This window comes from Thalassophryne amazonica, chromosome 22 (genome assembly GCF_902500255.1).
Source record: "Thalassophryne amazonica chromosome 22, fThaAma1.1, whole genome shotgun sequence".
In the NCBI taxonomy this organism is placed as follows: domain Eukaryota; kingdom Metazoa; phylum Chordata; class Actinopteri; order Batrachoidiformes; family Batrachoididae; genus Thalassophryne; species Thalassophryne amazonica.
The window spans coordinates 34,174,548-34,202,241 of NC_047124.1; the positions used below are offsets into that span (position 1 = coordinate 34,174,548).

The window sequence follows — 27,694 nt, forward strand, 5'->3', positions numbered from 1 at the left end:
TTTACTATTATTTTATTTATTTATTTTTTTCTCTAGGACCACAATGGAAATAAGTATTTATGCTTTTTTTAATTATCCTTGGCAATTTTATATCTTGTATGTATGTATTTTATGTACTTGTATTTTATTGCCAAATAAATCAAATCAAATCAAATCAAAACACCTGAAGAACCTCCGTGTCCTCCTTGTTTGGAACCAGGTTGCCACGGGTACCCGGCTGTGCCATGCCATCGCACTCAGCCAGTAACATCCTCTTATATTTTGTTTTGGCTTTAGTTGGCGTTCCACTGTCACTAATGTAGCTCTGAGTTTTTTCCTCGCTGTGAGCCTCCGAGCTCAATAATCTTTTCCTGTTGTGTTTTTCCAATCTCCAGTCTTCGCGCTCTGTATTCTTGTCTTAACAGCTCTGCTATGTGCTCCCATGTCCAGGTGCAGTTTGCAGTTTGCAATTTGCCGTGTGTTTTTCCACTGCTGCTTCCAAGCGCAGTATATGACTCCTCGTGTTTTGTCCTCCCGGGGTATTCCAGGCTTTAGTGAGCACTAGAGTGGAGCTTCCAGGTCCCTGGTCTTACTTAATGGTGATTTCTCTGGCAAACGCTCAGGCTTAATTTAGTCTTATTATCTTTGTGAGTTTTTCCGGTTCAGATATAACTGTCAAAGTATTTCTTTGAGCTTTGGAATTATGATGTTTAAGTTTTCAATAAGTAATCTTTTGCTGTTTGAGTTCTAGCTCTAAACCTGACTTATGTATTTTAAGTGGATCATTTGTGCTTATTCCAAGGTCACGTCCACCTGTCGTAGTGCTTATACCTTGATGTATCTGCCGGCTTCCTCCTGTGTCTTTCACCCGCTGCGTCTCACATTAATCAGCTGCTAGTTATCAGCATCCGATCTATTCTGCATTGTAAAGTCATCAGCGGTTATTCTGTTATCACTGTTAACCCCGTCAGCGCCGGTTCTGGAACAGTGAGCACTGAAATGTAGTTTTTCTACTGACTGAACTGTTTCATCACTTTGGTGTCTTCTGTCAGCAGATCCACTTACTGATCACCTCATAACAGCTAAATTCCTGAGATAAATGTAACTGGTTATCTCTGAGTGCAGCACACACACCTGAGTCTTTATCTGACTATCTGCCTCTGGGGAGTGTCATGCAGAACAGAAATCCTGAACACGCTGAGACTCGATCCTGAACTTTGAACTGAACTTAGGTTTTGAACTATATTCTCATTTTTTGAACTTTGAACCTGAACTTTGGATTTGAACACTATTTTCATCATCTTTTGAACTTTGTTACTGAACTGCAGCTGAACTTTGATCCTGAAGGAACTAAGTTTGTATTGGTGTATGTCCAGGTGTGCACCTGCACATTCTCACCAGCCCTCTCATCTCCCTTGCAGTCTTCCAGCCCCAGTAGCTCCACACGCTCACTTCACCTGGTCCCAGTCCTGTCAAGTTCTGGTCCTGTTGTCCTGTCGGTCCCTGTCCAGTCAGTCCCTGGTTCTGGTCCAGTTGCCCTGTCTGTCCTGTCTACTGCACATTTCCCCCTTATTCAATCATTATTGAATAATTATTGAATAAATTATTTTGTGTTTACCTCCTGTGTCTGCCTTACTGCTCCTGCACTTGGGTCTAACTCGCAACCCGGTCCCCAACCATGACAGAAGAATCATGACAGCTTCAGAACAAATGTTTACATTCAACCTGCTTAAATCAGTCACAACCTGGGAAAAACAAAATATACTGAAAAATACAAGAACGTTCTCAAGTTTATGAATATTTGTTGGTGTTCAATTAAATCAATTATGAACACAAATCTAAAGATGTGACAATGTGTCTGAAGGAGGTTGTGTTCAAAGCTGAGTGAGTATGAGGGAGAACATTGAGGGAAGCCACCAAGACACTCATGACAACTGAAAGATTGACAAGTGAGGGAAGCCACAAGACGCCTCCAAGTTTCAGTGAGTGTGATTGGACAGTCTGCAACAGCTTTTGTCTGCTGCTGCAGCTTGACAGTCGAGTAGAACACAAAGAATTTCTTAAAATAAGGACACATGATCTAAACTTGTATCTTTTACAAGACACCTGAAGGAGGTGAGCTGAGATTTTATTTTATTTTTAAATGTCGAATTTTCTTTGACCAAATCATTTTTATACTCTTTTCTATATTTACAGTAAAAGCAGAAACATCCAAGAGAACCTGGCTGCAGACAAAATAAGCAACATTTTTTTATTACTTTGCCTGTTGTGTTTTTCATCAAATCTGTGTTCAGTCCATCACGTGCACTCTGATCACACCTTCATGATGAGCACGTGCACAGACGGGCTTATCGAGTTAGCAGAGAAGTAGCATGGGTACTTAGTTGTCTTGGCAATGCTGCATTACTGTAACTGTAAGATTTGTGAGTCTTTCACAGGTGCATCAGTTACCCATGATGCCGTGGGCACGAGCACGCACCAGAACCATGAATGTGTGTTTAGTTTTTGCTGCAGAAAAGGGCTGTAAGTGCAGCAGGAGGACAGAGTGAGTCTTCACTGTCTGCTGTGGAGCAGCACGTTGGCAGCAGACGGGCACAGACCTCAGAGTCTGGCAGCATCCTGAGGATCCTCTCCCAGATCCTGCAGGAAAACCACACACACACCGTCAGGCTTTATTTCCACAAACACACTCACACATGGAAACAGACTGTTCAGACTGTGATGTTGTGGAACAAACTGCACACTTTGACATTGAAGCTGAAAAGGAATTTAAACATTGTGTTGTGATCACGTCCTGGCATCTGAATGTGTTTGGTTTGAGAGGAAGAACTTGTTGCAGCATGTCTCCTGTCCCACAAAAACACAGACAGCGTCCTTTCAGCAGGACTGAGCTGCTCCACTGCTGTTCTTGTGGGTGTGTCAGATTGTTGGTCTTTGTCTTCAGCTGGTTTGACGGGTTTGTCCTCTTACTGGAAATCTGTCTCTCAGTCTTTCACTTTGGTTCCTGGGTTTGAGGTGGAGGTTTAGCTGAGAGGCTGTTTTGTTTTTAAATTGTCTTTTGGACTGTTGTCTGGGTTTTTGTCTCTTCTGTTGCTGATAATCAGGTAAATATTTTCTTTTACTTTTAGATGATGTCATAAAGTGTTTGTAGTTTGTTTCCTCTGTTTGACTGTGGTGGTATTTTGAATTGTTCTTGTGGATACGACATGTTTTCAGGTCGTGCGGCCGGCAGAAGTGGGGTACAGACAAAACCCCCCTACGACAAAACTAACAAAAGCCCCCTAGTAAAAGTCCTTTCTAGGACAAAACCCCCCCTGGTTCATATGAAGTTTTACTCAGCAGAGTTTTGGCATGTGTGTTCCTCATAATAGAGGTGAAACATGTTGAAGGGGGTTCTTAATTGTCAAATGCCAAAAGCTACATAAAAATATTGCTTTTGTCTTTGTTTTTTCGCCACTAAGAATATCTTGTCTTATATATCTTTGAGGGGGTTTTGTCCTACACCCGGCACAAGTCCACAGTGGAATCATACATTTTTTCCTTCATTTTTGTGCAATTCAACTTCACGATATATTTCATGAGGTACATGTGTCAAGAATTGGAAAACAACTTTAACTACAGTTAAAGTCACTTCATGTTGTTTTTTGATGGTTTTAAGCAGTAATCTTTTTTTCAACAAATGCAGGTGTGTGACCAGCTGTTTTTATGACAAAATTATGACAAGACACACTTTAGGGCCCCTTCACACATAACACAATTGAGGCAGGATGGCACACGAAGGAGGAGTCAAATGGCACTCGTGAGAATTCGGTTCATTAAAAGTCTGCTAACGAGTCTTTCATTGGATTCAGGAGTGTTGGAGCAGGGAAACGACTGAGTGTCAGGAAGGTAGATCTCGAGGACCGAACTTGGCCACCCCTGTCATAGCAGATCACTGTGTACGCGTGTGCCAGTTACAGTGAGCCCATTCATGTGAGGAGAGGTGGGCGTGTCGTGGGTTGATCATGTATTGATTGACATGGTCACATGCACACAGATGCACTACAGTTATGTGTATGTCAATGGATCGTGTTGACATGAAATCACGTCATGGGATGAATGACATTTGAAATCATACAGGGAGGTTTCTGACCACTGGATCGCCGCAACCACGTCTCAACTCGCACGGCGATGACCATGTAGTCAAAGCTGCACTTGGCCACTGTGTCATTGCTACTCAAAGCTGGAGAACACATATCATGTCACAAGACACCACTGTGAGGCGCGTGCATCGACGGGCTGTCCTCACATTGTAATCAATAAAAATGCATATCGGCTTTAGAACGCGGTCACAAGCACTTCAGTACACGCTGGACATGTGGAGCCGGTTCATGTGTTCATAATATGAGCGCATGAGGTAATTCATGTTGTGAAAGTGTAGTGACACGTTCCCACAACAGGGAGCGCAAATGAACGGACAATAGAAGGAGTCAAATTTGAACACTTTACTGTTGTGAATGCCACAACCACACACAGCAGATTATAGAATGATACAAAGTCAATGGATAAAGGTGTCGTGTGGGCAGGCTCGACGATAGGAGACGACCGTCTAAAGAAGAACCGGAACCACACGATTTCCTCCGCCACCGAACCCGAAGGATACTGGAGCCGCCAGGTCCCGAATTCCCCAGGTGGACACCGTCTCCGCGTGTCGGATCTGGTACTGCTGACGAAGAGCAAAGACAGTCAAGTGTGGGTGTGTACACCCAGTAACAACAACGGTGGGAATTCCACCTCCACCTCAAATCACACACTCGTGCATCTCCTGTTTCAGCACTTATCTGGAAAGAGTGAGAGGCGAAGACGTCGGCACTCTCACAAACCACCAATCAGCGGACAAGGCTCCACAGGAAAGAGGCTGCAAAAAGAGTTGAGACTAAGATACAGTTTAGTTTATGACTGAGAATATTACCTCCTTAGAAGAACGATATCTCGGCGACGTGGTGGAGGTGTCATCCTGCTTTTATCTGGGGTGAAGTGCAGATCATCAGGGTGACAGCTGTCATAGTTGATGAGTGACAGCTGTCACCTCGGCTGTTCCTGTGAGGCGGCAGCGCCCTCTCGTGCCTGAAGCCCGCACGTCAGGCAGGGCGCCCTCTGGTGGTGGGCCAGCAGTACCTCCTCTTCTGGCGGCCCACACAACAATTCATGTAAAAAATAAAAGGAAGAAAAACTCGTGTCAGTTCATCATTTCCTGATGTACGTTTAGAACAGGGGTGGGCAACGAGGGCTGAGACACTGCAGGTTTTCCTTGCAACCAATCTCCACACCAGGTGGGTTGCTGATGAGCTTCTCCCCTGCACATAAACACCTGGTCATCAATGAAATCACCCGCTGAGACACCTGAACATTAATGAAATCACCTGCAAAGGTGACTGGTAGCAAGGAAAACCTGCAATGTCTCGGCCCTTTATGGCACATGATTGCCCACCCCTGGTCTAGAAGGATCATTATTGTATTGTGCTCACAGGAATTAAATATTATAGAAATTGCAGTGTTTTGTTTTTTCGGGTGTTTTTTTTTCTTTCTAAACAGTAAGAACAGATTCAAGACCAGTAACATGACTGTCTTACATTTAAACAGTACATTCATTGTTCATATAATGTTCTGAATCTGTGCTGACTGATTCATTTTTTGGTTACACACATTTGCTTACACATTCATTTATGTACATATGTCCAGCATCTAATTGCTCCACTACTGTGTTCATGCTCAAAACCATCGCTGCTTGATCGTTCATGCCTGTCTGACCATGTGTCCCTCCCGACAGCAGATGGAATTTTTTGTGGCTCCCCAAATCGTTTTTTTTTTCCCGACTTTCAGCCAGTTCCTGCTTCTTTCGCCCAACTTCATGTTATGTGCGATGTCTGAGAGGAAAAAAGTAAAGAAGCGTTGACCTTATAAATGCTCAGTCAGAGATTCAAGTTGGTCATGTGACACAGAGGAATGCTGGGAAATCCTGTGTGACAGCATGTTGTTGTGTTTGTGTGAAGGTGTGGACTCTACTATGGATCAGTGTGAGGACACAGAGGAGGGACCCCCAAAAACTGGTCTGTGTGGGGACCATGAGATACAGATCAAAGATCAGAGGTGAGACCAGGACCTGAAACTTTAACTGTTAACCAGATCAGAGGTCAGAGGTCACATCACATCACACCGTCATTATTCACACTCAGAGCTTAATGTGTGTGTTCCAGACTACAGGAGGACAGAGCGCAGTTTGATGGACCTGAACCTGAACCTGAACCCAGCTGTGTGTCCATGAAGAGTGACCGGTCCATGATATGTCTTCCTGATTTCAAAGGACAACAACCCTCTGCTGGAAAGAAGTGAACTCTGACTAAAGTGTTTCTGTATTGATGTTGTTACTGTTTATCATCTGAATTTTTGTTAATTAATCAATGAGTAAACTGAATCTGGCCTGAAAATGCACAGCTTGATGCACAGCTTGATTAAAATTCCAGACTGTAACAGAAATGGAGGAAGGTGGCTGTGATGGACCTGGGGGGTCTTCCATCTAAGTACCCCCCCCCCCCCCCCCCATCGCTGGGTCCTCTGTTTGTCAACAGAGGACCCAGCAGATTTATCAGTGTGGCTTTTGGAGAAATGGTGCACTCCACAGGCCAGTTTATCACAGGCTGTATGCATGTGCACGTGCAGCTCGCTCACTGACCGAGGATTTTGCTCTCTGTCGGTGCTTATAGTCTATGAAAGCTCCACAAAAATAATTATAAAAATAATCATTATAAAAATAATTTCCTTCCTGAAAACAGAGCGGAAACACCTTTACTTGTTTTTTATATATACATATATTTTACTTGTGGTTTGGTTGTACAAATGACTTCCTAACACTCAAACTTTTACTTGTAAATGAGTATTATTTCAGCAATGTAACAGTACTTGTACTTAAGTTTTCAGTACTCTTTCTACCTCTGCTCAGAGCTTTGTGTGTGTTCCAGACCACAGCAGGACACAGCGCCCTCTGCTGGACCTGAACCTGAACCCAGCTTGGTGTCTCTGAAGAGTGACAGGTCTATGAGACGTCTCGATGATTTCAAAGGACAACGAGCGTCTGCTGGACAGAAGTGAGCTCTTACTGACACTAAAATCTGACTGTGTTCATGTTTTCAACATTATTCATCCTCTGAATTTTAGCATAAATAGTTTTCTTGAAATAATTATGTAACACACACACACACACACACACACACACACACACACACACACACACACACTCACAGGTCCATGAAGCTCGACTGTACAATAAACAAACACAGGAATCTGTGCACACAGTTTTATAAACTGTGTTAAATTTCCTTCCACCTGAGCCTCGGGGGCCTCCGTACAAATCTGAGACCAAAAGTACTTTGACCAGACACAAAGGAGAGATGGTTTCCACTGGAGGTTTAAAGGGTGGTTCAGAATGATCTGATCCTGACCAGCACATCACAGATATAGTTGGAGAGTCGGCGCTCTGTGCACAAATTTTGTATCACCTCTCTTCACTTCATAGTGGAGGAGAGCGGAGAAGGATTTTCTTTCACCAAAACAGATCAAATCTAGGCTTGTATCTCAGATGTACATTATTGCAATTTGTAACTAACCTTCCAAGTCTTCTTGTTAAGAAAATCCTCCTTTATTCATTTTCATCATGAAGCAGTATAACTGGTGATACAAAATGAAAAGTTTGCACTGTGCACACTTTCTCTAATCACAGCCACTTAAGCCGAGAGCTTCTTCTGGGTTGTCTGGGTGTCTTGGTGGCTTTCCTCACTCTTCTCCTTCTTGCATAGTCACTCAGTTTTTGATGTGAGCTCTGTAATATCTGCTTTTGGGGAAGCAATTATAGCTTTTGCTTCTCAGACTAGTATGATGAAAATTTTCTGAATGGGTCAGGGGTCTGCAACCTTTACTGTCAAAAGAGCCATTTTTGTCCCGTCTTAAAATAAAACAAATGAATAAAGACAACACAGCTTACAACCCCAATTCCAATGAAGTTGGGACGTTCTGTAAAATGTGTCAGAACTGGTGGTGGCTTGACTCATGAAACGGGAGGAGACGATTGCAGACCCACAGGCAGGGTTGGCTTAGATTGATAAAAAGCTTTATCTGAAGACCAGGCATAGGATTCGGTACACAGGTAGTCAAACTTACTGACAGAGGTATCAGACATGGTGCAGGCTGGGTCAGGGTCCAGAAACAAGCAAAGTTCATACAAACGGTGTCGAGGAGTAGTACAGGCAAAACAGAGGCAGAGTCAAAAAAATAGGCTGAGTACAGGGCAACGGTGAGGTGGAGGTCGGAGTTCACAAGCAAGGGCAAAAACACTGAAGCGCAAACAGGATGAAAACAAAAGGCAAGAAAGTGAACAGAGTCAACTATGTGGCAGTGAGCTGTGGAACTTAGGGTTTTAAAGAGGAGCAAACTAATCAGGTTGATGTGAAGCAGGTGTGTAGAAGTTTCTGGAAAGAGGTGTGGTTAAGTGAACCAAGATGAGGGAAGAAAGGCAAGACAGTGCGGGAGGGCAAAACAAAGCAGTGCAAAGCAAGAGAAGTGAGTGACAGAAAAACTAACTGAGAACCATGACATGCTCAAAAAATGAATGTGAGCAAAACAAAAGGGACAAGTCAAAAAGGAGAAACGAAAACTAACGATTAAAACTAAAACTACAATGGAACTGTTGCAGACTGGTACAGAAAAGTGAATACAATAAAAATGGCAAAACAAACTATTGGCTGAACAGAAAACAAATTAAAATTTAAAATTTATATAGCGCCAATTCACGATGAGATTGTCTCAAGGCACGTCACACAACATAATAAAAACAGAAAAAAAAAACTGAATTAAAAATTTAAAAACACAATAAAAAGACAAAACCATAAAAGAATACAAGAATAAAAATGCATCATAACACTAATGATAAAACAAGGAAAACAAATGAGTCTTTAAATGTGATTTAAAAGTCTCCATTGTATCCAACTGCCATATGTGTGCTGGGAGATCATTCCACAGAGCTGGGGCATGGTAGGAGAAAGCTCTGTGACCGGCAGACTTTTTATTCACCCTGGGAACACATAAAAGTGCCGGCACCCTGAGAACGCAGGGCCCGAGCTGGTACATAGGGGCTTACCAGGTCAGCCAGACAGGGAGGTACAAGTCCATGAACAATCTTATAAACCAATAACAGTACCTTAAAATCTGATCTTGCAGTGACTGGGAGCCAGTGTAGTGATGCCAAATTGGGAATAATGTGGTCAAATTTTCTGCTAGGTGTCAAAAGTCTGGCAGCAGTATTTTGAACCAGTTGAAGACCCCTAATCCTGCACTGCGGTAAACCAGAAAATAGAGGATTAAAATAGTCCAGTCTGGAAGAGACGAATGCATGAATCAAAGTCTCAGCATCAGCTATAGACAGGATGGGACGAATCTTCGCTATATTTTGCAAATGGAAGAAAGCAGTCCTCATAATGTGTCTAATGTAGAGGTCAAAAGACAACATAGGATCAAAAATTACCCCAAGATTCCTCACTTTATCCATATAATGTATAACACACGAACCTAAGATAAACAGCTGATCAAAATGATGCCAATACCTCGCTTTATCAAGAACCATCACTTCAGTATTATCAGAATTTAAAAGTAGGAAGTTACTCCCAAGAGGTGCGACATAAAGGGAAAAATGCAGGGGGCCTAAAATGGATCCCTGCGGAACCCCAAACTTCATATCCCTGAGATCAGAAGAAGTGCCATTGCACAACACACAGTAAGAACGACTGGACAGGTATGACGTCAAGCATGCAAGGGCAGTTCCCATAATCCCAAAATGATTCTCCAGCCTGTCAAGTAAAATATTATGATATGATGAAAACAAAACCTGTGACTACTGAATAATGCAATAAATGACAAATGGAACATAATCTCATAAGCAACACCAAAAATGAATAATAACAAAAACCTGGGACTAAGTATTATACAATAAATGTGAAAACAGAATTAAACTAAGACTAAAGAAACATAAAGGACCATGAGTGAACAAATTCAAAAACAACTACAGAATAAATAAATGCGAAACAAAATGACAAGATAAAGAGTGGAACCTTTGACTAAATAGTTAGTAAAGCAATAAACAGAAACAAACTGAGATTTACAAGAGAAAGTATAAACATATGAAAACTAAAACCAGAAAACCACATAGGACACAGAGCCGAAATCCGGACCAAAATCCCGACCCGGGGCCAAACATGACAAATGTAAATAAAAAAAGAATACAATGATTTGAAAATCCTCTTCAACCAATATTCACTTGAATACACCACAAAGACAAGATATTTAATGGTCAAACTGATAAACTTAATTGTTTTTGTGCAAATATTTGCTCATTTTGAAATGGATGCCTGCAACACATTTCAAAAAAGTTGGGACGGGGCAACAAAAGACAGGGAAAGTTGATGAATGCTCAAAAAACACCAAAATGGAAACAGGTGAGTGCCATGATTTGGTATAAAAGGAGCATCTCCAAACGGTTCAGCCATTCACAAGCAAAGATGATGTGAGGATCACCACTTTGTGAACAACTGCATGAAAAAAATAGTCCAACGGTTTAAGAACATTGTTTCTCAACATTCAATTGCAAGGAATTTAGGGATTCCATCATCTATAATCAGAAGATTCAGAGAATCTGGAGAACTTTCTACATGAGTGGCAAGGCAGAAAACCAAAATTTAATGACTCAGGTGGCACTGCATTAAAAACGAAGATCATTATGTAAATGATCTTACCACGTGGGTTCGGGAACACTTCAGAAAACCATTGTCAGTTAACACAGTTCATTGCTACATCTACAAGTCCAAATTAAAACTGTACCATGCAAAGCAAAAACCATACATCAACAACATCCAGAAATGTTGCTGCCTTCTCTGGGCCCATACTCATTTGAAATGGACAGATGCAAAGTGGAAATGTGTGCTGTAGTCTGATGAGTCCACGTTTTAAATTGTTTTTGGAAATCATGGCCATCGTGTCCTCCAGACAAAAGAGGAAAAAGACTATCCGAATTGTTACCAGTGCAAAGTTCAAAAGCCAGCATCTGTGATGGTATGGGGGTGTGTTAGTGCCCATGGCATGGGCAACTTACACATCTGTGATGGCACCATCAATGCTGAAAGGTACATCCGGGTGTTGGAGCAACACATGCTCCCATCCAAGCAACATCTTTTTCAGGGACATCCCTGCTTATTTCAGCAAGACAATGCCAAGCCACATTCTGCACGTGTTAGAACAGCGTGGCTTCATAGTAAAAGAGTGCAGGTAGTAGACTGGCCGACCTGCAGTCCAGATCTGTCACCCATTGAAAATGTGTGGTGCGTTATGAAGCGCAAAATACGACAACGGAGACCCCCTGGACTGTTGAACAACTGAAGTTGTACATCAAGCAAGAATGGGAAAGAATTCCACCAAAAAAGCTTCAACTGAGTGTCCTCAGTTCCCAAATGCTTGTTGTAAACATACCACTGTCCCAGCTTTTTTGAAACATGTCACAGACATCCATTTTAAAATGAGCAAATATTAGCACAAAAACAATAAAGTTTATCAGGTTGAACATTAAATTTCTTGTCTTTGTGGTGTATTCTGTAGTGCCATGGCCTCGTTTCACTCTAATTAAAAAAAAAAATACATAAATGCTGTCTCAACAAAAACCTGAGTTTCAACTGGAGACAAACTGTGCTTCAACTCTCAGTTGAGAAATTCCTAAGTCATCTGGAGACCTTCAGATAAGTTTAGAGTCATCCCCCAATGGTTCAACACTGTTTTGCAGAGAAAAACTAAACTGTAATTCAAAGTTCTTCAAAGGGGAGCCCTTGCCTTTCTATTATTTCTATCTTCTATCAAAAAATGAGGTGGGCTTCATAGATAATTGGCAAAGCTTCTGGGGAAAACCTGGTCTTGTTAGGAGAGACGGCATCCATCCCACTTTAGATGGAGCAGCTCTCATTTCTAGAAATCTGGCCAATTTTCTTAAATCCTCCAAACCGTGACTATCCAGGGTTGGGACCAGGAAGCAGAGTTGTAGTCTTACACACCTCTCTGCAGCTTCTCTCCCCCTGCCATCCCCTCATTACCCCATCCCCGTAGAGACGGTGCCTGCTCCCAGACTACCAATAACCAGCAAAAATCTATTTAAGCATAAAAATTCAAAAAGAAAAAATAATATAGCACCTTCAACTGCACCACAGACTAAAACAGTTAAATGTGGTCTATTAAACATTAGGTCTCTCTCTTCTAAGTCCCTGTTGGTAAATGATATAATAATTGATCAACATATTGATTTATTCTGCCTAACAGAAACCTGGTTACAGCAGGATGAATATGTTAGTTTAAATGAGTCAACACCCCCGAGTCACACTAACTGTCAGAATGCTCGTAGCACGGGCCGTGGCGGAGGATTAGCAGCAATCTTCCATTCCAGCTTATTAATTAATCAAAAACCCAGACAGAGCTTTAATTCATTTGAAAGCTTGTCTCTTAGTCTTGTCCATCCAAATTGGAAGTCCCAAAAACCAGTTTTATTTGTTATTATCTATCGTCCACCTGGTCGTTACTGTGAGTTTCTCTGTGAATTTTCAGACCTTTTGTCTGACTTAGTGCTTAGCTCAGATAAGATAATTATAGTGGGTGATTTTAACATCCACACAGATGCTGAGAATGACAGCCTCAACACTGCATTTAATCTATTGTTAGACTCTATTGGCTTTGCTCAAAAAGTAAATGAGTCCACCCACCACTTTAATCATATCTTAGATCTTGTTCTGACTTATGGTATGGAAATAGAAGACTTAACAGTATTCCCTGAAAACTCCCTTCTGTCTGATCATTTTTTAATAACATTTACATTTACTCTGATGGACTACCCAGCAGTGGGGAATAAGTTTCATTACACTAGAAGTCTTTCAGAAAGCGCTGTAACTAGGTTTAAGGATATGATTCCTTCTTTATGTTCTCTAATGCCATATAACAACACAGTGCAGAATAGCTACCTAAACTCTGTAAGGGAGATAGAGTATCTCGTCAATAGTTTTACATCCTCATTGAAGACAGCTTTGGATGCTGTAGCTCCTCTGAAAAAGAGAGCTTTAAATCAGAAGTGTCTGACTCCATGGTATAACTCTCAAACTCGTAGCTTAAAGCAGATAACCCGTAAGTTGGAGAGGAAATGGCGTCTCACTAATTTAGAAGATCTTCACTTAGCCTGGAAAAAGAGTCTGTTGCTCTATAAAAAAGCCCTCCGTAAAGCTAGGACATCTTTCTACTCATCACTAATTGAAGAAAATAAGAACAACCCCAGGTTTCTTTTCAGCACTGTAGCCAGGCTGACAAAGAGTCAGAGCTCTATTGAGCTGAGTATTCCATTAACTTTAACTAGTAATGAGTTCATGACTTTCTTTGCTAACAAAATTTTAACTATTAAAATTACTCATAACCATCCCAAAGACGTATCGTTATCTTTGGCTGCTTTCAGTGATGCCGGTATTTGGTTAGACTCTTTCTCTCCGATTGTTCTGTCTGAGTTATTTTCATTAGTTACTTCATCCAAACCATCAACATGTTTATTAGACCCCATTCCTACCAGGCTGCTCAAGGAAGCCCTACCATTATTTAATGCTTCGATCTTAAATATGATCAATCTATCTTTGTTAGTTGGCTATGTACCACAGGCTTTTAAGGTGGCAGTAATTAAACCATTACTTAAAAAGCCATCACTTGACCCAGCTATCTTAGCTAATTATAGGCCAATCTCCAACCTTCCTTTTCTCTCAAAAATTCTTGAAAGGGTAGTTGTAAAACAGCTAACTGATCATCTGCAGAGGAATGGTCTATTTGAAGAGTTTCAGTCAGGTTTTAGAATTCATCATAGTACAGAAACAGCATTAGTGAAGGTTACAAATGATCTTCTTATGGCCTCGGACAGTGGACTCATCTCTGTGCTTGTTCTGTTAGACCTCAGTGCTGCTTTTGATACTGTTGACCATAAAATTTTATTACAGAGATTAGAGCATGCCATAGGTATTAAAGGCACTGCGCTGCGGTGGTTTGAATCATATTTGTCTAATAGATTACAATTTGTTCATGTAAATGGGGAATCTTCTTCACAGACTAAAGTTAATTATGGAGTTCCACAAGGTTCTGTGCTAGGACCAATTTTATTCACTTTATATATGCTTCCCTTAGGCAGTATTATTAGACGGTATTGCTTAAATTTTCATTGTTACGCAGATGATACCCAGCTTTATCTATCCATGAAGCCAGACGACACACACCAATTAGCTAAACTGCAGGATTGTCTTACAGACATAAAGACATGGATGACCTCTAATTTCCTGCTTTTAAACTCAGATAAAACTGAAGTTATTGTACTTGGCCCCACAAATCTTAGAAACATGGTGTCTAACCAGATCCTTACTCTGGATGGCATTACCCTGACCTCTAGTAATACTGTGAGAAATCTTGGAGTCATTTTTGATCAGGATATGTCATTCAAAGCGCATATTAAACAAATATGTAGGACTGCTTTTTTGCATTTACGCAATATCTCTAAAATCAGAAAGGTCTTGTCTCAGAGTGATGCTGAAAAACTAATTCATGCATTTATTTCCTCTAGGCTGGACTATTGTAATTCATTATTATCAGGTTGTCCTAAAAGTTCCCTAAAAAGCCTTCAGTTAATTCAAAATGCTGCAGCTAGAGTGCTGACGGGGACTAGAAGGAGAGAGCATATCTCACCCATATTGGCCTCTCTTCATTGGCTTCCTGTTAATTCTAGAATAGAATTTAAAATTCTTCTTCTTACTTATAAGGTTTTGAATAATCAGGTCCCATCTTATCTTAGGGACCTCGTAGTACCATATCACCCCAATAGAGCGCTTCGCTCTCAGACTGCAGGCTTACTTGTAGTTCCTAGGGTTTGTAAGAGTAGAATGGGAGGCAGAGCCTTCAGCTTTCAGGCTCCTCTCCTGTGGAACCAGCTCCCAATTCAGATCAGGGAGACAGACACCCTCTCTACTTTTAAGATTAGGCTTAAAACTTTCCTTTTTGCTAAAGCTTATAGTTAGGGCTGGATCAGGTGACCCTGAACCATCCCTTAGTTATGCTGCTATAGACGTAGACTGCTGGGGGGTTCCCATGATGCACTGTTTCTTTCTCTTTTTGCTCTGTATGCACCACTCTGCATTTAATCATTAGTGATCGATCTCTGCTCCCCTCCACAGCATGTCTTTTTCCTGGTTCTCTCCCTCAGCCCCAACCAGTCCCAGCAGAAGACTGCCCCTCCCTGAGCCTGGTTCTGCTGGAGGTTTCTTCCTGTTAAAAGGGAGTTTTTCCTTCCCACTGTAGCCAAGTGCTTGCTCACAGGGGGTCGTTTTGACCGTTGGGGTTTTACATCATTATTGTATGGCCTTGCCTTACAATATAAAGCGCCTTGGGGCAACTGTTTGTTGTGATTTGGCGCTATATAAAAAAAAAAAATTGAATTGATTGATTGATCAGTGAATTTTCAGTCACTATGAATTACATGACATTATAATGGCTTCACGTCAGAATCTGAAATTGCCCAGGCCCGAAGAACCCACTTTTATGGTCTCACACTAAGGCCAGAATATCTCAAGACTGCAAAACTTTCCCCACGACAAGACGTGGTCATAAACTTTGTCTTGACAATCAGCTTTTATCTTTAGGTTTAAAGCAAAAGGAAAGACCTTTGGTTTGAAATAAAATTTAGATCAGTATTTCTTTCATTTATATCTAAAGACTTATAATGTTTGTTTGTATTGATTATTCAAAATGCTTTGCATGTATTCATTCCATTTATTGACATGTGTTCGTGCCACTGATGTTGTTTAAGTGTGATTCTGCACCATCATCAATATGTTGATGAAGTATTCTGCCTTAACCAAGTGGAGTGTTTAGGTGCCTATTAATAATGTGTGTCAATTTGTGTGTCTGAGAACAAACAGTATTTCAAATTAATTAATGTGTTTTAATATTTGAATCATTTCTGTCTGCCCTCTTTTGAAGACATGAAGCTTTCTGTAAAGTTACACACCCTAAATGAGCGGAGTTTGATGATGTAAGTCCGCTTTAAAAAGTTAGGACAGAGCCCCTTATTTTTTATAACTCCAAATCAGAAAATTTGGATGATATGAAATATGTGGTGGGGTGGGTGGAGACCCAATAATGATCCTGACATTTACTTTGACTTCTATCTTCTTTTTGTGATAGTGGGTGAAATGGTCCATCTATCCTAACAGTCGTCAATACATTATGTATTCAGACAAAGGAACGAAAAAAAAATCAGACGTCTGAAGCAGCTGTAGGATCCATAAAACCCGGACCGGATTTATCCCCGCTGTGAGCTCTCAAAAAACAATCAGATGCCTTCATGTCTAGTTCTTCCTGCTTGCGTTACCAGGCTCAACGCCACCTCTGTCCCTCCCTCCTGCGCATGTGCACACTCATCTCGTTTCACAAAGAAGTTCACTTCGTTACAATGGCATAGGGAATACAACCAAAACTACCACCTCCACCAGATTGTGCCACGTCAGATTAATCATTTTCTCTGCAAATTGCCCATTGAAAATGACTGTAATCACTTCCTGAATCACAGAGGAAAGCTCCAGGTTCTGCCGTTCGTGCCTAACAAGCTGCAGAATGCATTTTGAACCATCTAAAAAGGTAATTATTTGTCATGTTTACATTGTCATGGCTTGATAAAACAGTTGTGTGTTCTTTTGTTCTTGTGTGCAGCTGTTAAAATATGTTTATAACAGAATTAACTCCTTGTTATAAAGTTCAGATGAGCTGCACTCTGATGTGATCCGCTGACATCACCACTCGCTCTGTTCACTTCTTTACTCCACTTGATGAGTTGAAATGTTCAAAAACATTTTGATACATAAATTTCATGCTATGTAACACGATCTAATCGCCAACACAATGTGCAGCTCATAATGTTTAACATTCCACACCAGATGAAACAGTTTGGACCACACAGTAACCAGAAATATGATTTAATAAACCTCCAAGCCAAGGTTGGTCTGTTAGCGTCCTGGTTCAGACTAGAAGAGAGGGGTGTGTCCAGGCTTCTGTTGTCACACACAGAATCACCCACAATCCTCTCCTTTATTCATTAATGAGTTCATTGTGATGTAGCCACAGTCAACCCTGCAGCTGCTGCCAACACTGTGACGTCCAGAAATGGGCTTCATATCAGCTGTTCAGGGTCTAAACAGAAAACCTGCAGTCTTTGTCCAACATATATACAGTCTGTGATTTCATCTCACTGTTCAGTCAAATGTCTCTTGGACAGTTGGTGGACAGTCTTCTCCAGAAGACATCAAGTTCTGCAAAATCATAGTTTTGAAGAAATTTCTCAGGGCTCACAGAAATTTAGAGCTCGATGGTGCCAGACATCAGGGGCAGGAGGCTTCCATCCAAGTACACCCACCCCCAGGTTGTCGGGGAGAAGGTCCAAGATTTTGCCTTTTTTAAATACCAATACTGTATCTTCAACTTTACATCTTATCTGAAAATTACAAAATAAGGCCTTGTCCACATGGAAATGGGTACAATCAATTTTGTCATTTTCACAAAGTGTTCTGTAACACTTGTTCAGTGTGTTTGTGTATTTTTCAAAACAAACCGTGCTGTGTCTTCATCCACTGGCTGCTCTCCTCCTCACAGACAAAGTGAAAGGACGTGCACTTTAACTGAAACAACTTTCAACTCTTCAAAAAAATGCCTTCATTCGGAATCGATCAGCGTTTTGATCTGTTTGTCAACAGAGGACCCAGCAGATTTATCAGTGTGGCTTTTGCAGAAATGCTGCACTCCACAGACCAGTTTTTCACAGGATGTATGCATGTGCACGTGCAGCCCGCCCGCTGACTGAGGATTTTGCAGACCGCCGGCACTTATGGTCCAGGAAAGCTCCAAAAATATAATAATAATAATAATAATAATAATAATAATATACTTGTTTTTTTATATATAAATATATTTTACTACTAGTTTGGTTGTACATGGGACATTGAACTTCAACAGGAATCAAAGCACGAAGCAAAATGAACTGTAAAAATTAAACAGTAAATTCAAATAATAAAATGTACACAAAAAGAATGCACAAAAATACCAAATTAAAGAGCTGATGAGAAATAAATGCTGTGACTTTAGGTTTTACTCTTCAAGAGTCACATTTAACAGGTGTAACTTATACTCCAGTCTTTATTTTCTACACAGATCACTGATTTTATTTCACTGGTTATTTATCATTAATTAAATATCAAGTGCAAAACAGTAATTCGTACTCTGAGTACGTATTTTTCAGAGAAATGTCAAACCAGATAAGTCACAGGACCTCTCAAAGTAGTAAGAAAACCATGACTTAATACAATACAGTAGTTTTTGAGAAGAGTACTTTCAACTAAAGTACTTTTTAACACTCAAACTTTTACTTGTAAATGAGTATTATTTCAGCAATGTAACAGTACTTGTACTTAAGTTTCCAGAACTCTTTCTACCTCTGCTCAGAGCTTTGTGTGTGTTCCAGACCACAGCAGGCCACAGCGCCCTCTGCTGGACCTGAACCTGAACCCAGCTTGGTGTCTCTGAAGAGTGACAGGTCTATGTTCCATCTCCTTGATTTCAAAGGACAACGAGTGTCTGCTGGACAGAAGTGAGCTCTTACTGACACTAAAATCTGACTGTGTTCATGTTTTCAACATTATTCAGCCTCTGAATTTTAGCATAAATATTTTTCTGTAATTAATAATGTAACACACACACACACACACACACACACTGGATCATGAAGCTTGACTGTGCAATAAACAAACACAGGAATCTGTGCACACAGTTTACAAAAGTGTGTTCAAAGGTTATGAATTTCAGAAACACAGTTAATCCACTATTATTACATTTACTTCCACCTGAGCCTTGGGGTGGTGGTTTGCGGGCTAAGTGTTGTGAAAGTGTAAGTACACGGACCCACAACAGGGGGCGCAAATGAACGGACAATGGAGTAGGTCAAATAACACACTTTACTGTTGTGAATATGCACAACAAGTACAACAGATTACAATAATGGACAAAGTCAAATTCACACAGGTGTCATGTGGGCAGGCTCGAAGATAGGAGACGCCTCTCCAAAGTAGAACCGGAACCACACGGTTTCCTCCGCCACCAGACCCCGGGAATACTGGAGCCGCCAAGTCCCGAATTCCCAGGTGGCCACTGCCTCCGCGTGTCGGACCTGGTACTGCTGGCGAGGAATAAAGAACAATTAAAGGAGGGCGCGTTTGCACCCAGGAATCCGAACGGCAGGTAAGCTGCCTCCACCTCTCGTTGGAAAGTTCTGCAATCACTCACAAAAATCACAAAAGTTACTGTCAAGCAGTCAGCTGAGATTATTACCTTCTCGGTAGAAACGATATCTCGGCAAAGAGGTGGAGACGTCGTCCTGCTGATATACTCCTGCCGATCAGATGATTGGTAACAGCTGTTGCAGGTGATGCGTGACAGCTGTCACCCTGGCTGCTCCTGTGAGGCGGCTGTGCCCTCTGGTGGTGGGCCAGCAGTACCTCCTCTTCTGGCGGCCCACACAACAGGAACCCCCCCTCAACAGGCGCCTCCTGGCGCCCGACCAGGTTTGTCCGGGTGGCGGCGGTAGAAATCGGCCAGGAGGGCCGGGTCCAGGATGAAGCTCCTCTTCACCCAGGAGCGTTCTTCAGGTCCGTACCCCTCCCAGTCCACCAAATACTGGAAGCCCCGGCCCATCCTACGGACATCCAAGAGCCAGCGCACAGTCCAAGCCGGCTCGCCATCGATGATCCGGGCAGGAGGTGGTGCCGGACCGGGAGTACAGAGGGGTGAGGTGTGATGGGGCTTAATCCGGGACACGTGGAAAATGGGATGGATCCGCAGTGAGGCCGGAAGCTGAAGCCTCACTGCGGCTGGACTGAGTACCTTGATGATCTTGAACGGACCGATGTACCGGTCCTGCAGTTTGGGGGAGTCCACTTGAAGGGGTATGTCCTTTGTAGACAACCACACTGCCTGCCCTCGCCGGTACGTAGGGGCCGGGGTCCGCCGACGGTCTGCATGGGCCTTCGTCCTCATCCGGGCCTTCAGCAAGGCAGAACGGGCAGCACGCCACACCCGACGGCACTTCCGTAGGTGGGCCTGGACCGAGGGCACACAGACCTCTCCCTCAACCACCGGAAACAAAGGAGGTTGGTACCCCAGACACACCTCGAAAGGGGAGAGGCCGGTGGCTGCCGACACCTGGCTGTTATGGGCGTACTCGATCCAGGCCAGATGGGTACTCCAGGCCGCCGGGTGCGCGGCTGTCACGCAACGCAGGGCCTGCTCCACCTCCTGATTGGCCCGTTCTGCTTGCCCGTTGGTCTGGGGATGATACCCGGATGAGAGACTCACCGTGGCCCCCAGTTCCCGGCAGAAGCTCCTCCAGACTTGCGAGGAGAACTGGGGACCACGATCCGAAACGATGTCCGATGGTATCCCATGCAGCCGGACGACGTGGTGGACCAGGAGGTCCGCTGTCTCCTGGGCCGTCGGGAGCTTCGGGAGGGCCACGAAGTGGGCCGCCTTGGAGAATCGGTCCACTATCGTGAGGATGGTGGTGTTGCCCTGGGACGGCGGGAGGCCCGTGACAAAATCCAGGCCGATGTGGGACCAGGGGCGATGGGGCACGGGCAGCGGCTGGAGCAGTCCCGAAGCCCTGCGATGGTCAGCCTTGCCCCTGGCGCAGGTGGTGCAGGCCTGGATATAATCCCGGACGTCGGCCTCTAGGGACGCCCACCAGAAGCGCTGCCGGACAACTGCCACGGTTCTTCGCACCCCTGGATGACAGGAGAGCTTAGAGCCGTGACAGAAGTCCAGGACTGCAGCCCTAGCTTCTGGTGGGACGTAGAGTTTGTTCTTCGGCCCAGTCCCGGGGTCCGGGCTTCGTGCCAGGGCCTCCCGGACGGTTCTCTCTACGTCCCAGGAGAGGGTGGCCACGATAGTGGACTCCAGGATGATGGGTTCCGGTGGATCCGACAACTCCGTTTTGACTTCATCTTCATGTACCCGGGACAAGGCATCCAATTTCTGGTTCTTGGTCCCGGGACGGTAGGTGATCCGGAAGTCAAAACGGCCGAAGAACAGTGACCAGCGGGCTTGCCTGGGGTTCAGCCGCTTGGCGGTCCTGATATACTCCAGGTTCCGGTGGTCAGTGAAAACCGTGAATGGCACGGATGTTCCCTCCAACAGATGTCTCCACTCTTCAAGAGCCTCTTTCACCGCAAGGAGTTCTCGATTGCCGACGTCATAGTTCCGTTCGGCCGGGGTCAACCTGCGGGAAAAATAGGCACACGGGTGAAGGACCTTATCGGTCCTCCCGCTCTGGGAAAGCACAGCTCCTATCCCTGAGTCCGAGGCGACCACTTCAACCACTAACTGGCGACTAGGATCGGGCTGCACCAGAACGGGTGCAGACGAGAAGCGCCGTTTCAACTCCTTGAACACGGCATCGCAACGATCCGACCAGGTGAAGGGGACTTTTGGTGAGGTCAGGGCTGTCAGGGGGCTAACTACCTGACTATACCCCTTAATGAACCTCCTGTAAAAATTTGCAAAGCCGAGGAACTGTTGCAGCTTCCTACGGCTAGTGGGTTGGGGCCAGTCTCTCACCGCCGCAACCTTGGCCGGATCAGGAGCGACGGAGTTGGGGGAGATGATGAACCCCAGGAAGGACAAAGAAGTGCGGTGAAACTCGCACTTCTCGCCCTTCACAAACAGCCGGTTCTCCAACAACCGCTGCAGGACCTGACGTACATGCCGGACATGAGTCTCAGGATCCGGAGAAAAGATGAGGATATCGTCTAGATATACGAAGACGAATCGGTGCAGGAAATCCCGCAAGACATCATTAACCAATGCTTGGAACGTCGCGGGGGCGTTTGTGAGGCCGAACGGCATGACCAGGTACTCAAAGTGACCTAACGGGGTGTTAAATGCCGTCTTCCATTCGTCTCCCTTCCGGATCCGAACCAGGTGATACGCATTTCTAAAATCCAGCTTAGTAAAGATTTTGGCTCCATGCAGGGGGGTGAACACGGAATCTAATAATGGCAACGGGTATCGGTTGCGAACCGTAATCTCATTCAGCCCCCTGTAATCAATACATGGACGAAGTCCGCCATCTTTCTTGCCCACAAAAAAGAAACCTGCCCCCATCGGGGAGGTGGAGTTCCGGATCAGCCCGGCAGCTAATGAGTCCCGGATGTAGGTCTCCATTGATTCGCGCTCAGGTCGTGAGAGGTTGTACAGCCTGCTGGATGGGAACTCAGCGCCTGGAACCAAATCAATGGCACAATCGTACGGACGGTGCGGGGGAAGGGTGAGTGCCAGATCCTTGCTGAAGACGTCAGCAAGATCGTGGTACTCAACCGGCACTGCCGTCAAATTGGGAGGGACTTTGACCTCCTCCTTAGCCTGGGAACCGGGAGGAACCGAGGATCCTAAACACACCCGATGGCAGGTTTCGCTCCACTGAACCACCACCCCAGACGGCCAATCGATCCGGGGATTGTGCTTTAACATCCATGGGATGCCCAAAATCACGCGGGAGGTAGAAGGAGTTACAAAAAACTCAATCTCCTCCCGGTGGTTTCCAGACACCACCAGAGTTACTGGTGGTGTCTTGTGTGTGAGTAAAGGGAGGAGGGTGCCATCTAGTGCCCGCACCTGCAATGGCGTAGGAAGCGCCACCAGAGGGAGCCCTACCTCCTTTGCCCATCTGCTGTCTAGCAGATTCCCTTCTGACCCCGTGTCCACCAGTGCTCGGGCTTGAAGGGTTAAATCCCCGCTCAGGATTGTGACTGGGAGTCGTGTGGCAATTTGTGTGTGTCTCACTTGAATGTCTTGACCCCCCCTTAGCCCAGTCTCTAAGGGCGAGTGTTGACGTTTTGGCCGTTTGGGGCAGTCTCTCTGTGTGTGCTCTGTTGAGCTGCAGAGAAAACACTCTCCACGGATCAAACTCCCCATTTTGGCCCTGTGCGTTTCCCTAACAACGTCAACAGGGGGAGCTGTTGCCCCACAAAGCGCTGCGGCTGTGGAGCGTGGGGAGGGCGGCCCCTTTTCGAACCCGGAAGGGAGAGGGGCGGCGCGTATCCGGTCATGTCCTTCGCCTCGCTCCCGACGGCGTTCCTCTAACCGATTGTCTAATCGTATAACGAGATCAATAAGCCCGTCTAAATCCCGCGGTTCGTCCTTGGCCACCAGGAGCTCCTTCAGGACCAACGACAGTCCGTTTACGAAGGCGGCGCGGAGGGCAGTGTTATTCCAGCCGGACCTCGCAGCCGCGATGCGGAAGTCGACTGCATAAACAGCTGCGCTCCGGCGCCCCTGTCTCATTGACAACAGCACGGCTGAAGCGGTCTCTCCTCTATTTGGATGATCGAACACTGTTCTGAACTCCCTCACAAACCCATCATATGTCAGAAGGAGCCGTGAATTTTGCTCCCAGAGCGCTGTAGCCCAAGCGCGTGCCTTGCCGCGAAGCAGATTAATTACATAAGCTATCTTACTAGCATCAGTCGCGTACATGACGGGACGTTGTGCGAAGACGAGCGAACACTGCATAAGAAAGTCCGCGCACGTCTCCACACAACCTCCGTACGGCTCTGGAGGGCTTATGTATGCTTCAGGGGAAGGTGGGAGGGGTCGTTGAACGACCTGTGGAACGTCACTGTTACGCACAGGGTCGACAGGAGGGGGAGCCGCAGCAGCGCCCTGAGGGCGCGCTTCCACCTGCGCGGCGAGAGCCTCCACCCTGCGGTTAAGGAGGACGTTCTGCTCGGTCATTAAATCCAACCGAGCCGTGAACGCGGTGAGGATCCGCTGCAACTCACCGATCATTCCTCCTGCGGACGCCAGTGCGCCCTGTTCTTCCATTGGCCGTTCAACAGCCGGTTGACGCCCCTCGGGATCCATGACGTTGGCCGAGATATCCTGTTGGGAAAGTGTAAGTACACGGACCCACAACAGGGGGCGCAAATGAACGGACAATGGAGTAGGTCAAATAACACACTTTACTGTTGTGAATATGCACAACAAGTACAACAGATTACAATAATGGACAAAGTCAAATTCACACAGGTGTCATGTGGGCAGGCTCGAAGATAGGAGACGCCTCTCCAAAGTAGAACTGGAACCACACGGTTTCCTCCACCACCAGACCCCGGGAATACTGGAGCCGCCAAGTCCCGAATTCCCAGGTGGCCACTGCCTCCGCGTGTCGGACCTGGTACTGCTGGCGAGGAATAAAGAACAATTAAAGGAGGGCGCGTTCGCACCCAGGAATCCGAACGGCAGGTAAGCTGCCTCCACCTCTCGTTGGAAAGTTCTGCAATCACTCACAAAAATCACAAAAGTTACTGTCAAGCAGTCAGCTGAGATTATTACCTTCTCGGTAGAAACGATATCTCGGCAAAGAGGTGGAGACGTCGTCCTGCTGATATACTCCTGCCATCAGATGATTGGTAACAGCTGTTGCAGGTGATGCGTGACAGCTGTCACCCTGGCTGCTCCTGTGAGGCGGCTGCGCCCTCTGGTGGTGGGCCAGCAGTACCTCCTCTTCTGGCGGCCCACACAACACTAAGTACAAATCTGAGACCAAAAAACTTTGACCAGACACAAAGGAGCAACCTGCTCAGCGCGCCGCTCTCACTGGAGCGACAACATACAGAATGTGTCTCTTGGTCATCAAAACATTCCAATCATATATTTCTGAACTCTTCAGCATCAAACTCCATCGTGCCAGGTGAAGTTGCTCATAAACTTTAAGTTTCTTCAATATTTATTACGGCCACTCTTAAAACTTCAGTTATCTTGATAATTTTTAGAATTGATTTAGATGAGATTATCTCACAGGAATTTATCACAATTATCTGGGAACTTTTTTTGCACAGGAATTCAGCTTCCATATTGGCTGCAGGCACAAACGAACACAGAATATACAGAACCTGTGCAGTAGTTCGGCCAAACTACAGTGTCCACTTTTAGCCTGCCATAAGCTAAGCGAGTGGCGCTCGTGAGACTGTGACAAAGGAGAGATGGTTTCCACTGGAGGTTTAAAGGGTGGTTCAGAATGATCTGATCCTGACCAGCACATCACAGATATAGTTGGAGAGTCGGCGCTCTGTGCACATCAGCAAACATGGTCCCTGAAGATGTTCCCTTCTCAAGGAGCCATGTTGTTGTTGTCACATGTTGTGGTCAACACCTGTGACAGTATATGCTGATGGTTACGACACACTGTTACCAGCAAGATCCAACATCTGATCTGAGAACAGAACAACCTCTGATACTGACTCACAGATTGTCCTGTTTAATAATAATTATGAACAACCTGCTCAGATCGTTGTGTGTGTGTGTGTGTGTGTGTGTGTGTGTGTGTGTGTGTGTGTGTGTGTGTGTGTGTGTGTGTGTGTGTGTGTGTGTGTGTGTGTGTGTGTGTGTGTGTGTGTGTGCATATGAACAACTGCAAAGATGGAGGGCCAAGTGTGTAAATGCACATTTGAGAGAGACAGAATGGGTGATCATTCATTACCTGAGGCCATCAAATATGGTCACTGGGAAGATTTTGCATCTGTCTGTGTGTCTGTGCTCATCATAAGTCCAGTCCTGTTACTACCAGAGTCTTTAAATTCACAGGGAACATTCTTGGGACACAGACCTTGGACAAGTTCAAAGATGGCTAAGTGATGTATTTTAAGAGGCTAAAAAGTCACATTCTATTCTGTTTTTTTTTTGGGTTTTTTTGTTTTTTTTTTTGTTTGTTTTTAACTGGCAGGGGTGAAATCAGTCACAGTAGAGCGGCTCTGTGACATCTGGTCTCTCTTCATTTATGTGCTTATATAATAATAATAATAATAATGACTTGGATTTGTGATGCACTTTTCAAGACACCCAAAGCACTTTACAAGTTGCGTTATTCATTCACTCACACAGACACACATTGGTGCTGGTAAGATACTAATGTAGCCACAGCTGTCCTGGAGCAAAGTGACAGAAGCATGGATGCCATTCTGTGCCTACAGCCCCTCTGACCACCACCTCATTCATGCACAGGCAAGGTGGGTTAAGTGTCTTGCCCAAGGACACAACAGCAGATTTTTGTCTGGTTGGGAGCCGGATTTGAACCACCGACCCTTCAGTCATAATAGGCCTTTCACGCCGCATGCTTTGGAAGCAGCAGAGGCATCACAAATCAGTCTAAAGAGCATTATTTTTAATGAGACGTCACTTTTTAGAGATGCAGAAGTGTCACATCAAAAACTGAGCTAAAGTGACGCTTCTGCTGGGAGTGCACATTGCCACTTGTCGACAGGCTGCCACGGCAGCTCAGTTCAACCCAATCCAACTTTCGCCGCTCTGAGCTGTGACGTAGCTTCGCACTGTCCAACAGAAACGAGGCGTCAGGCCAAAACATGGAAGACTGCAGTGCAGAAACCACTGATCTGTCTAACACAAGATCAGTGCAGAAACCACTGATCTGTATAACACAAGATCAGCTATACTAAAATACGAAATAGAACAAATGGGTGAAATGGAGCCTAATAATCACAAAATGGGGTAAAACGTAACGAAATGGAGCGGACTGACTCCAAATATGATTAAAAATGGTTCATTAATTACTTTTATTTAATTATTTTTAAGCAAAATTGAGTTAAATGGGGACTGATAATAACGAAACAAGGGTAAAATGTAACAAAATGGAGCATACTGACTCCAAATATGATTCAATTAATTACTTTTATTTAATTATTTTTAAGCAAAATGGGATTGATGATAAGGAAATGGCTGTTATGTGGGCCGCTGAAGAGGAGGTACTGCTGGCCCACCACCACCAGAGGGCGCCCTGCTTGGAGTGCGGGCTCCAAGCACGAGAGGGCACCAGACCCAGAAGAAGTGACAGCTGTCACTCATCGCACCAGCTGTCACTCATCTACATCACTACATAAGCCGGACTGCAACTCCACCTCCCCGCCGAGAAATCGACTACCAAGAGGTAATTTCTGTGTACTAATCTAATCTCATTTGCAGCCGTTGTCCTGTGGTTGTGGCCTTATCTGGGATTTTGGCGTTTGGTGTGACTGCGACGGCTTCGCCTCACACTTCAAACAGATAAGTGGTTAATCAGGAGCTGCACGAGTGTGTGATTTGGAGGTGGAGGTTCTCCCTCCCAACTGTGTACAGACCGTGGACTACTGAGTGTGCGGACTTACACTCATTCATCTTGTCTCTGCTTTCTGCCAGCAGTACCAGGGTCGACAGCCAAAGACAGAGGCCACCTGGGGATACGGGACTTGGCGGCTCCGGTGTTCTTCAGACCGTTGGTGGTGGAAGCCGTGTGGGATGCGGCTTCTCTTTCGTCGGGGGTCTTCTATCTTCGAGCCTGCCCACACGTCACCTGGTGTTAATTGGCTTTACAAATTTTGTGTGTTTAGTTGTGTGTAGTCACAACATTAAATTGTTACCTGTTGGCTTACTCATTGTCCGTTCATTTGCGCCCCCTGTTGTGCGTCCGTGCTACGACACCTTCCCAACAATGGCAGTTAAA

General features: G+C 44.7%; 1 protein-coding gene across 1 annotated transcript in view; it reads left to right on the forward strand.

Annotated features, from left to right (window-relative positions):
• Positions 1-2,931: 2,931 nt before the first annotated feature.
• LOC117504501 (NACHT, LRR and PYD domains-containing protein 3-like) overlaps positions 2,932-27,694 on the forward strand; it is a 44,035-nt gene continuing 19,272 nt past the window's right edge. Inside the window, exons 1-5 of the mRNA XM_034163957.1 lie at positions 2,932-3,083; positions 6,012-6,108; positions 6,216-6,347; positions 6,978-7,103; positions 18,617-18,742. Coding sequence (XP_034019848.1) covers positions 6,026-6,108; positions 6,216-6,347; positions 6,978-7,103; positions 18,617-18,742 — 467 coding nt within the window. The 5' untranslated portion in view covers positions 2,932-3,083; positions 6,012-6,025. The remainder of the gene's footprint in view (positions 3,084-6,011; positions 6,109-6,215; positions 6,348-6,977; positions 7,104-18,616; positions 18,743-27,694) is intronic.